We start from the raw sequence: 12,789 nt of genomic DNA, 5'->3' as shown, positions 1-12,789 counted from the left end.
ACCACTTAAGCCTGATCGGCCCGGTACGATATTTATTTCATGTCATAAATAGATCAATTTTTTTTTGCATATATATATATATATTTTTCTTTTCTTTTTTATGTTTTAAAATAGTACACTCATTTGAGTAGTGGAAAAGGGGTAGGATTAAATAAGTGTATACTTCTTCCTACTCCTTTTCGAACATGTAGATTGAGTTGTGTTTTGCTTTTGTTATTGTTTGTTTGTATTCATTGCATGTTCGAAATAAAGATTTCAAATCAAATAAAAAAATACTATATTAAGTAATGTTGCATTTATTTTTCAAATGTAGCCAAGAGTTAAGACCCTAACACTATCAAAACAGCAGTAAAGGTGTATATTTTCAGCACTACGTTTTGTTTACCAATGATTTCAAGTGTTTTTGAATGAATTCAACCCTCCCCTGTCACGGACGCTGTTTCTTGCCTCCCACAAGCCGGCTGCAATGTGGACTAAGTCATACATAGCACAAGTCCCCTCCGGTACTTGAGGTAACAGCAGTCGCATCTTTTCACCTGCGCAGCTCGATCTCTCAGTGTCGAGGAGTAACGCGTGGGAGGCTCACGCTGCCCCCGACACTTCCTGATTCTACTGCGCAGGCGCACCAACCGACCTGTAGGAGTCGCTGTCCACAACGCCCGATCCCCACCCATCAGTTTCCCACCCCCTAATACGGCCAATGTGTATTAGTACGGACGACCAGCTAAACTGAAAGCAAATGTGGAGCGCTGGGCTCGAACTGACGCCATCAAATGCACACAGCACACACACCCACACGCACACACTCACTCAAACAAACAACACACTGCAGCACCCACTCTCCACACTTTAGATCACACAAACACACTTACACTTTATATTTATTGATAAAGGATTTGCACTACAACTCGTACACCTACTGTGAATTGTACCTAAATTGCACCTCGTCCCATTTCTCCATTTCTGCCTTGCACTATATAGTATTGTATATTAGTACACTGCACAGTATTGTATATTGTATGGTAACTACGTCTATTCTGCATCGAACATTGTACATATGTCTAAACTGAACACTGTGACCTAATTTTTTTTACTTCTAATTTTACTATGTTATTTTATTTCATACTTATCTTGTCTTGCACAGTCTCTGGAGCGCAACAGTAAGAAGCATTTTGTATAAAAGTATTCTGTACTTCTGTATGACAACTATTAAAGAAACTTGAAACTCCAGCACCCAGGGCTTTCGATGGACGTAGAAATGTCATAAAACTACACTACCCAGCTCACACCAGCCGCCGACAACGGAAGTCCAACCATTTTCACGTAATTTTTCTGACGTGATTTTCGTGTTTATATCTCACAGTTCGAACAAACCTCAATGTTATTGCCATAAAATACAATGTATAGTGTTTATTTACCTTTCTGTGAACGTCTAGAAAAAAAACGTGTCGCAATCCGGTGAGTTATGGACATTATACAAAAGTAAAGTGTACTTACAGTAGATTTCATTCACAGTCTTTGCTGCCCTGTAACGGGCGGCCTGATGGTACTAAATCCAGATTTAGATTAGATGGCCCGATCCATAGATGTATGACTTGGCCATAATAAGGTCATTTATAGGCCCATTTGTCCCATTTCCATGTCCCATTTCCCTAGAACCTACACACACCATACTTTCCACATTTCTTCCTATCTATACCCTGCATCTTTGTACAGAGGGGTTTGTTGATATATCATTCATAGCCTGATTTATAGTACATTTATATGAAAAAACTGGGCGAAAATAGATTTTTTATGACTGTAGACAGTATTTCCTGATTTATGGGATGATAAAAAAGACATAGCCACAATCCCTTCTGTAAAAAGTTCATTGTGTTATGTGTCAACATAATGAAACAATTTTTTTTTATCTGGCATCATCCAATGTTGGTGATGTCTATCCTGGCGAGATATGCAAATTAGTGCATATTTAATTAGGCAACGCCCATTTTGCATACATAAACATAAAATCTCAGAAAACTTGCAATACATTCTTTCTTAGTTGTTATGTACATAACAAACTGGGAAAGTTTCATAGTGATATCTATTAAAAAAAATGTCTTGCCTATTCACCTACAGTAGGCTTAAAGCTGCACCGGTTAGTTTTGAGAAGAAAAGCTTACCTCTACAATAACTAGTTAAAATGCTTGAATATTGTAAAATCTTTACACAAATCCCCCAAATCACCCTTTGAAACAAAGTGAACCTTCTTTCTGTGTTAAAGGTGGTGGGAGGGTAGGTGCAGATCATTTGTACGTCAATAACACTTACAGCATATTAATGACTATCATACTAAACATGTGCTTTGAATTAGTACATGAGCACATACTCTAAGAAGTACCAAAATACATTGAAAGTATACTTACAGTAAGTATATACATTGTAAAAAATAAAATAAAAGATGATCTCTCTCTCTCTCCCTCTGTCTCCCTCTCTCTCACCTAGTTCCCCTGCAGCCTTGATGTCGATGTTGTCGTAGCCGCTGCCGATGCGGATGATGATGCGGAGGGCCTTGAACTTCTCCAGGTCCTCTCTGGTCAGGGTGATGGTGTGATACATCATGGCCCCCACCGCCTCGTTCAGCACCTGGGGAAGAGGGGGGGGGGTCATTTCTTCATCATCATCATCATCATCACCACCACCATCATATTCATCATAGTCCTCATTATTGCCTTTAATGTTTTCAATCATCATCACCACCTGCAGGAAAGCACCTTTGCACAACATTTCCTGTTCACCAGGTTATGGTGAAAAGCAGGTCGACCTACAGTAGCACCATAAAGCAGATTGACAGGTGCTGAGATAAGTTACGCACAAACCACCGTGGGTCCATTTAAATCCACACTACCTGCATTAACCTGACCAGGCAGATTAGCATAGCTGAGAATTTCCATATAACACCTTTATTGGAGCTGGAGTCAGATACTAAACTCAAGGTTAAAGCACTGCTCATGCATTACTTAAGCCAAGCGCTATCTAGCCAGCAGCAGTTTTCGCCTGGATGCAATCCTGCCCCTGGTAATTTACCAGCAACATTAGTAGATTGTTAAGCATCACTTGTTATTAACAATCTACTATGTTGATGCTTGTTATTAACAATCTACTATGTTATTAACAATCTACTATGTTGATGCTTGTTATTAACAATCTACTATGTTGATGCTTAACAATCTACTATGTTGTTGCTTAACACATTTGGTGCCAGACCCGAGATATCCCGGGTTAACTCGCCATATGTGTGTGTGTAGTTTATTCCTTTATTCGATATTTTTATTCATTATTCATCCACGGACCTCTGTGTTACCATAGGGAATGAGTCTGAGGTCGCCAAAGTGCAATACCGGCCGCATCCCGCTAGATGGCGGTATCGAGCACCCTTTGTAACCTTGTATCTTGGCCTGTGTAATGGCCAAACGTCTCCGGTTTCATGTTTCCTTGTCGGGCGAGGGCAGCCGTTCTCCCGGTTCCATTGAAGCGCGTCAAATATCCCCAATCCATATGTTGTGGTGGATTATGCCGTGGGCCAAATGGACATTGGATGTACCAGATGGCGATCAAACAATTGGAATATTATTTTTGGAATACTCACGATCACAGGTAAGAACGATCTGACGTCAATTTTAGCTTGATCCTGCAATGCTTTTATACCGATCGGGCTGATAAGCATTTTTAGTGTTCAATACGAATGCCGTTACTGACAATCAAATAATCAGAAACGACCCCCCCCTTCCCCCCTTTCATGCATTCATAATGGAACATAATACCTATGATATAGATTTGATTTAGGAATAATAGCGTGTACAGGCAAGAAATGGCAACGTCTATAGTGGAATTGACGTATAGGGCTATAACTCAGCATTTCATAAATTACCCTAGACCACTCTAAAACCATACATATATTCACCACGGTATAACACAGAAACGTACAGTATGGATGGAATTTATTTTATCTTTTTCACATATTGAACGATAGATAGGTGATGTCAAATGGGCCATAGTATTGTATCCATAGCTATAATATAGAATATAGTTATAGCTCTACAAACAAGGTGACGCAGTCCTATCGTTTAAAGCGTGGCCTAGCTACAGCGGGCCCCGACTAATAGCTGGTGCCGAATGAGTTAATAATCGACCAGTAACGAGGACAGAGAGACTTAGGCTCAGCTTCTTCCCACAGGCCATCAGAGCCTTGAACACTGAACTCTCCACGCACAAGCACACATGAGCACACACACAACACACACACACTGTACACGCTCACACACTAGCAGCCACTTTAGCATGAGCACACACACACTTATGCTGCACACGCTCACACACTATGGACACTTTACAGAAGGAAAGATCACGTAAGAATAGTATAGCTTGAGATCGTATAATATAGCATTGTATAGCAGTGTACATAAAGACCCAATGCCTCATCCGTAGCTAACAGTGTACTGCACTGCCACAGGACCTGTGGCATGCTCTGTAAATAGCTCATGTACAGATACCGATATGCCTACTTTGTTTACTTGTTTATTGTCGCTCTATTGGTTGGACTCTTATATTATTACTTGTATTATGCACATCGTTGCGGGCGAGACCCCACGCATTTCACTGTATACCTGTATGCCGTGACAAATAAAACTCTTGTATCTTGTATGTTGATGCTTAACAATAAAAAAAAAAATTATCTTTTCCCCCCTCCTTTTTCTGATTTTTCTCCCATCCCACTGTTTAGTCGTTATGCCAATTCCCAACCCCCTTCCTGGTTGTTGCGCACTCCCCCCTACTGTTGGTCCGAGAGGCCGGAGACTGTCACATGCTTTCCTCCGACGCATGTGCAGCCAGCCGGCAGCCAGCCTGGCAGCGCAGATTCTCACCGGGAGAGTGTAACGTGTGGAAGGTCACACTACCTCCCTCCAGATCCTACCCTCGCTGTGCAGGTGCCCCGACCGAACTGTAGGGGTCGCTGTCCACAACGCCCAGGACCCACCCATCAGCTTTCCCACCCCTAACACTGCCAATTGTGTTAGTATGAACGACCAGCCAAGCTGATAGCAACGCAGATAGCTGGATTCGAACCCAGCGTCTCCAGCGTTGATGGCAAGCGCCTTGCCCACTACACCACCTAGCCGCCAACATAGTAGATTGTTAAGCATCAACATAGTAGAGTATTAAGCATCAACATAGTAGATTGTTAACACTTTGAGCGCCACTCACGGCTAATCTCGGGTTTACGATAGTGACGTTGAAAGCCACGTCACAGCTTTTCTCGGAATTATTATTATAATTTTTTTTTGCGATCTGAAATCATATTGCATCACCCGAGCCTACCGTTGGAAATCCAGGGGCCGCCGGCGATCAGATGTGAAAAAAGCGCCCCCTATCGTCTCCCAGATGGTAAATCACCCTTTTGGAATGGACTCAATGAAAATGGATGGGGAAAAAAAATATTCCAGTCCACATTTTCCAGTCCACTGATGCAGCCGGAGTTACCAGAGTTCATTCTGGAGCCTCTGAGCCGCGGCAAGCATGGGTTATACTGTACACACGTTGGATCAATATACTTATCGATTTTTTGAATGGTGATCAGGAATTGGAATATACCATTTGGATACCATCTGATGTCAGGTAAGGAATCTATGTTATCAGTGTTAGGATAATCAGACTCGTTTTCACAGAGATATAAGCTATTTTGTGATATGTGCTCTAGCTGTTTCACTGTAAAATCCATGAGGAAATGAAAGCAACTATTATCAGCGCGCGGCTCGAACGTGCGTGTGTGCACATATACTATTGATCATCTAGCGTTTATTTGAAAACTATTCATAAATAGGCAGACAAATATCAACGTTCTGGAATATTCCAGTAAAAGGCGATTATCATAGAATAGGTTGTTTTTCACCTGAAAAGGGGTGCTTTTCAAAATGCTCTCAAACGGAAATGAAGCGATAAAAAACCAATCTGCCTTGACAACACTGACTGGAAAATGATTCTTTGATAAGCGACCGGCAGATTAGACACATAGCCATAATTTAAAACATAGATTAGGCGATATTAACGTTAACATTGACGCCAATGGTGGCATTCAAGGGACTAAATGTGAATTAACCCACGGCACTCAAAGTGTTAAGCATCAACATAGTAGATTGTTAATCATCAACATAGTAGATTGTTAAGCATCAACATAGTAGATTGTTAAGCATCAACATAGTAGATTGTTAGGCGGCTAAGTGGCGCAGTGGGCAAGGTGCTCCCCACTAAAGCAGGAGATGCTGGGTTCGAGCCCAGTTCTCGGCGTTGCTTCCGGCTTGGCTGGTCGTTCATACTAATACAATTGGCAGTATTAGGGGGTGGGAAAGCCGGTGGGTGGGGATCGTACGTTGTGGACAGCGACTCCTACAGGTCGGTTGGTGCGCCTGTACAGCAGAATCAGGAAGCAACGGGGGCAGCGTGAGAGATCGCACTGTGCAGGTGAAAAGATGCGACGGCTGCCTCCTCGTGTACCGGAGGGGACGCGTCTATTCTTATCCTAACGGATTTATGCTTCCGCGTTCGCGTTTTGCGAATCTGATTGGCCACTGCCGTTTCTGGTGCGATCTGATTGGCCACTGACGTTTCTGGTCATGCGACATGTGCGCCCAATCGCGTGACGCGCCCATTTCCGCCTCGACCAGCAGCAAACTACCTAACCTAGTATGGTCTTGTCAATATTCCAATGTACAATTTTGCTTGTTTGTACAGTGTGTCCCCCCCCCCCCCCCAATGTACAGTTTTGCTTGTTTATACAGTGTTTCTCCCCCCCCACCCCCCCCCCCCCCCCCAACCACCTCCAATGTAAATTACCAGTATGGTTGTCAATATCCCAATGTACCCAACCCCCCCCACACAACCCCACTCAACCTCCTCCAATGTACAGTTTCTACGTCAAATGTATATACTCCCTTTTCTTGACTCTTTTTGTATCACAAACAGTACTGTATTTGCAAATCTGGTATGTCATAAATGTATAGATGAATTGAAAATGGGGGACCCTGATGTAAACAAGACGAAAGTCTTTCTCTGGTCTGCATCACCTTAACAATTGTGTGTATTGAGCTGTACTGTATTGTACCCATTCTGCAATCTGTTAATAAAGTTTTCAATCAATCAATCAATCAACGCCTAGTTTATCACTGGTTAAGCTTAGGCGACTCTTTCGAAGTTGGTTAAGGTTAGAGTTTGGAATCAGGGCTGGTTTAGGTTAGACAAACTCTAACCTAAACCAACTTGGAAAGAGTGCCTAAGCTTAACCGGCGAAAGAACTTGCCGTCACACGATTGGCGCGACCAGAAACGTCAGTGGCCAATCAGAGTGCAAAACGCGAACACGGAAGCATAAATCCGTTAGGATAAGAATAGACGTGGAGGGGACACGTGATGCAAGGCCTCGTCCACATTGCAGCCGACCAGTGGGAGGCATGGTCTAACAACGTTCGAGACAGGGGAGGGTAGAATTGGACAATACAAAATTGGGATGGGAGAAAAAGTAGATACAAAAAAAACATAGTAGATTGTTAAGCAAGAAGAAATAATTGCTGTGAGCAACTCACTGTTGTTAATGATTAGCCGATTCAATATAAATTCAGTTAGGCTTGGTGGGGCTGGTTTCAGGGGTCAGAACCTGCCATTGTTGTCAAAAGATGTCATTTGGTCAACTGAGTTTCTGTATCAGTTCAGCGTGAGGCAAACTAGAGACGTCTGCAGGACGGGAGACAAACTAGAGACGTCTGCAGGACGGGAGACAAACTAGAGACGTCTGCAGGACGGGAGACAAACTAGAGACGTCTGCAGGACGGGAGGCAAACTAGAGACGTCTGCAGGACGAGAGGCAAACTAGAGACGTCTGCAGGACGAGAGGCAAACTAGAGACGTCTGCAGGATAGGAGGCAAACTAGAGACGCCTGCAGGACGGGAGACAAACTAGAGACGTCTGCAGGACGGGAGACAAACTAGAGACGTCTGCAGGACGGGAGACAAACTAGAGACGTCTGCAGGACGGGAGGCAAACTAGAGACGTCTGCAGGACGAGAGGCAAACTAGAGACGTCTGCAGGACGAGAGGCAAACTAGAGACGTCTGCAGGACAGGAGGCAAACTAGAGACGTCTGCAGGACGGGAGGCAAACTAGAGATGGACAGGAGACAAACTAGAGACGTCTGCAGGACGGGAGGCAAACTAGAGATGGACGGGAGACAAACTAGAGACGTCTGCAGGACGGGAGACAAACTAGAGACGTCTGCAGGACAGGAGGCAAACTAGAGACGTCTGCAGGATGGGAGGCAAACTAGAGACGTCTGCAGGACGGGAGACAAACTAGAGACGTCTGCAGGACAGGAGGCAAACTAGAGACGTCTGCAGGACGGGAGGCAAACTAGAGACGTCTGCAGGACGGGAGGCAAACTAGAGATGGACGGGAGACAAACTAGAGACGTCTGCAGGACGGGAGACAAACTAGAGACGTCTGCAGGACAGGAGGCAAACTAGAGACGTCTGCAGGACGGGAGGCAAACTAGAGACGTCTGCAGGACGGGAGGCAAACTAGAGATGGACGGGAGACAAACTAGAGACGTCTGCAGGACGAGAGACAAACTAGAGACGTCTGCAGGACAGGAGGCAAACTAGAGACGTCTGCAGGACGGGAGGCAAACTAGAGACGGACGGGAGACAAACTAGAGACGTCTGCAGGACAGGAGGCAAACTAGAGACGTCTGCAGGACTGGATGCGCTAAAAATAACCCATCCATCCCCTGGAGAAAGACATAGATTAAAAAAGATCCATCTTGGGATTTTAAGATTAAATTCAATTCAATTGAAACAATTCAATATACATTTAGTTCTTCGATTCCCCCCATTCCCCCCCGGCGTAAAAGACATACTGAAACAGAGTATTCATTATATCTTTTTAACATTTCTATTCCTAATAGCAGGCAACCACACATATTACAATTTCATGTCACTTATCATAGACTAATTGGCTTCAAGTGGCATTTCCAAACAGACAGCTATGGATTTTTGTGCCTCAGCAAAGAGCACTGCAGCAGTGTAAAGGATGAGAAGAGAACCACTGCATGAATACTGACCCTGGCTCTTATCTATTCAGTTAACATACATTTAGATAACCACTTCATTAATACTGACCCTGGCTCTTATCTATTCAGTTAACATAGAGAACCACTGCATTAATACTGACCCTGGCTCTTATCTATACAGTTAACATACATTTAGATAACCACTGCATTAATACTGACCCTGGCTCTTATCTATACAGTTAACATAGATAACCACTGCATTAATACTGACCCTGGCTCTTATCTATACAGTTAACATAGATAACCACTGCATTAATACTGACCCTGGCTCTTATCTATTCAGTTAACATAGAGAACCACTGCATTAATACTGACCCTGGCTCTTACCTATTCAGTTAACATAGAGAACCACTGCATTAATACTGACCCTGGCTCCTACCTATTCAGTTAAAATAGAGAACCACTGCATTAATACTGACCCTGGCTCTTACCTATTCAGTTAACATAGAGAACCACTGCATTAATACTGACCCTGGCTCTTACCTATTCAGTTAAAATAGAGAACCACTGCATTAATACTGACCCTGGCTCTTACCTATTCAGTTAACATAGAGAACCACTGCATTAATACTGACCCTGGCTCTTATCTATTCAGTTAACATAGAGAACCACTGCATTAATACTGACCCTGGCTCTTACCTATTCAGTTAACATAGAGAACCACTGCATTAATACTGACCCTGGCTCTTATCTATTCAGTTAACATAGAGAACCACTGCATAAATACTGACCCTGGCTCTTACCTATTCAGTTAACATAGAGAACCACTGCATTAATACTGACCCTGGCTCTTACCTATTCAGTTAACAATGAGAACCACTGCATAAATACTGACCCTGGCTCTTACCTATTCAGTTAACATAGAGAACCACTGCATTAATACTGACCCTGGCTCTTACCTATTCAGTTAACATAGAGAACCACTGCATTAATAGCTCCTATCCCAGTTAACTAGGGCTCACTCTCAGGAAATATGTGCCAAGAATACAAGGTAGCTGCTCCCAAACTGTGGAACGCCCTCCCTTTCTCTCTGAGATCAGTAGAAACATGCAACTCTTTTAAAAAACAGCTAAAAACGCTACTGTTCAGACAGGCGTTTGGCTAGTTTTATCTAGGTCTTATTTTATAATTATATCTCTAGTTGGTGTGTTTAATTGATTCTATGTATTAATGATGTTGTTTGATGCTCTTAATTTCTATGATTGGAAAGCACTTTGTGATCCTGTATCTTGAAAGGTGCTATATAAATAATATGTACTTACTTACTTACTTACAACAAAATGCACTAGTTTGTGCTCGCTTTGTGAGTGAGTGAGTGAGTGAGTGAGTGAGTGAGTGAGTGAGTGAGTGAGTGAGTGAGTGAGTGAGTGAGTGAGTGAGTGAGTGAGTGAGTGAGTGAGTGAGTGAGTGAGTGAGTGAGTGAGTGAGTGAGTGAGTGAGTAATCTTAATATGGCTGAGTACAATTTCCAAATGGCAACACTTTCCAATTGGCTGCAACATTTGATGAAGGCAAAATGTGTCAAAATAACACTAAATTAAGTATTGTGCTGCTGCAGCCCTGGCCTCCAGATCATATTCTGCTGGTGGTAGGCGAGTGCTTAGACCTCTACACCTCCTCTTGGAAGTATGGTTTCGTCGATACTCCAATGTACAGTTTCCCCCACCCCGCCTACCCAACCCACCCCCACCCACCCAACCACCTCCAATGTACAGTTTCTACGTCAAATGTATATACTCTCTTTTTTAGACTTTTTGTATCACAAACAGTACTGTATTTGCAAATCTGGTATGTCATAAATGTATAGATGTAGCAGTACTGTCTATCTGTATGTCGTGTCATATATGTTATGTTGTTATGTTATGATGAATTGAAAATGGGGGACCCTGATGTAAACAAGACGAAAGTCTTTCTCTGGTCTGCATCCCCTTAACAATTGTGTGTATTGAGCTGTACTGTACCCATTCTGCAATCTGTTAATAAAGTTTTCAATCAATCAATCAATCAATCAATCAATCAATCAATCAATCAATCAATCAATACACTACCCAGCCTGGTGGTAGGCGAGTGCTTAGACCTCTACACTACCCAGCCTGGTGGTAGGCGAGTGCTTAGACCTCTACACTACCCAGCCTGGTGGTAGGCGAGTGCTTAGACCTCTACACTACCCAGCCGCACCTTTAAACAAACAGAACCCTGCAGAAATCACATCATGAACCGTTATATACTTTCCCAATGAAAAAGGAAAATGAAACGTCATCATCAAACGTCATCATCCCCAATCCCTGTAATATCACGGCAACTGTAACGTCTGTCAAAAGATATTGTAATATGATATTTGAATTGAATTGTGTACAGCAGTGAGAACTGAGATTTCCAGTGCACACTTGTGCGCGTGTTACGCAATTTCTAATTTCTGTATGAGGCTGTTGTCGGTTGTAGTGTGTGTGTGTGTGTGTGTGTGTGTGTGTGTGTGTGTGTGTGTGTGTGTGTGTGTGTGTGTGTGTGTGTGTGTGTGCCCCTTCTGACCCTGTGCTGAGCAGTTATAGTCACGGGAAGGCTGCCAATATGTGCACTCCCAGGGGTGAGTGATGTATCGGTTGGAGGAAGGTGTTATTGGACAGGGAGGGTTTGTGTGTGATCTAGGGAGCGTTTCTCTGAAGAAGACCAGAGTGATATGAATATCAAGAGGAGGGAAAAAAACACGTGTTCTCTCGCACTCTAGCGTCTTCACTCAAACGTCTTTCTCTTCTGACATTTCCTAGAAATATAATCTTGTTCTTTTTCTTTTCTTTTGTTCATTCCACGGGCACACAAGAGACGAACCCTCCAGCTCCTATTATACGTACGGTCTTGTATTGCAACACCGCTAACGACTAGCTACAGCGTGTAAGGGAGGAATGCACGGCACCGGTAGACAATAAAACAACGTTTCACAGCACTCTGACTCAATATAATTATATTGCATTTCCATTACGCAACCCCCCCCCCCCCCCCCCCTCCCGATTTAATACTGCAGCACTTCAGCAGCGCCCAGTGGCATTAGATGGCGATGAAACCATTACATTCTAACTGCAAGAGCCAATAGGCTGCAATGCTGTTATCACCTCCGAGGGAGAAGAGAGAGAAGAAGGAGGAGGAGAGGGAGATGAAACAATATTTTAGGGCTGGAATTGAAAGCTGCACGTGGTATCGGACACTCGTGGAGCACACAGGTGTCACACCACACCATGGTTTCTATCATGGGCGTGAAATTGTATGTACTGTACATATTATTAAGGCTGTAAAAACAATGCGTCCATTTGAGGGGGGGGGGGGGGTAATTTAACATGTAAAAAAGAGATAAAAGAACACAATTAATGACATGACTCTAACCGCCTCCCATAGCTTGGTGTGTTTACTTTCCTCTGACGTGCTAAATGGGAGCATAAAGAGTGACCGAACATCCCCCTCAATGGCAGGTTTCATGATATAATGTTTCGGAAACTGACTTTTTGGATTAAGACTACCGACTCTAAATCATCACAAGAGCATACACACAAAGGAACCTTAAAAGAACACGCCAATATTTTGCGAAATTAGCTTATCGTCTTCTCCAGAGAGAGACAAGAAGAGGCGGTTAGCCTAGGCATTGTCC

At 43.3% G+C, this 12,789-nt stretch overlaps 1 protein-coding gene across 2 annotated transcripts in view; it reads right to left on the bottom strand.

The window, feature by feature from the left end:
• ctbp2a (C-terminal binding protein 2a) overlaps positions 1-12,789 on the bottom strand; it is a 249,785-nt gene that overhangs the window by 15,071 nt on the left and 221,925 nt on the right. For both annotated transcript variants that reach the window (XM_084321180.1, XM_084321181.1), the window contains one exon: positions 2,481-2,625. In XM_084321180.1, coding sequence (XP_084177306.1) covers positions 2,481-2,625 — 145 coding nt within the window. The remainder of the gene's footprint in view (positions 1-2,480; positions 2,626-12,789) is intronic.

This window comes from Notolepis coatsorum, assembly GCF_963971535.1.
Source record: "Notolepis coatsorum genome assembly, chromosome: 9".
Taxonomy (NCBI): domain Eukaryota; kingdom Metazoa; phylum Chordata; class Actinopteri; order Aulopiformes; family Paralepididae; genus Notolepis; species Notolepis coatsorum.
Note: the sequence above shows the minus strand (reverse complement) of the source record. Positions and strands in the feature narration are given on the sequence as shown.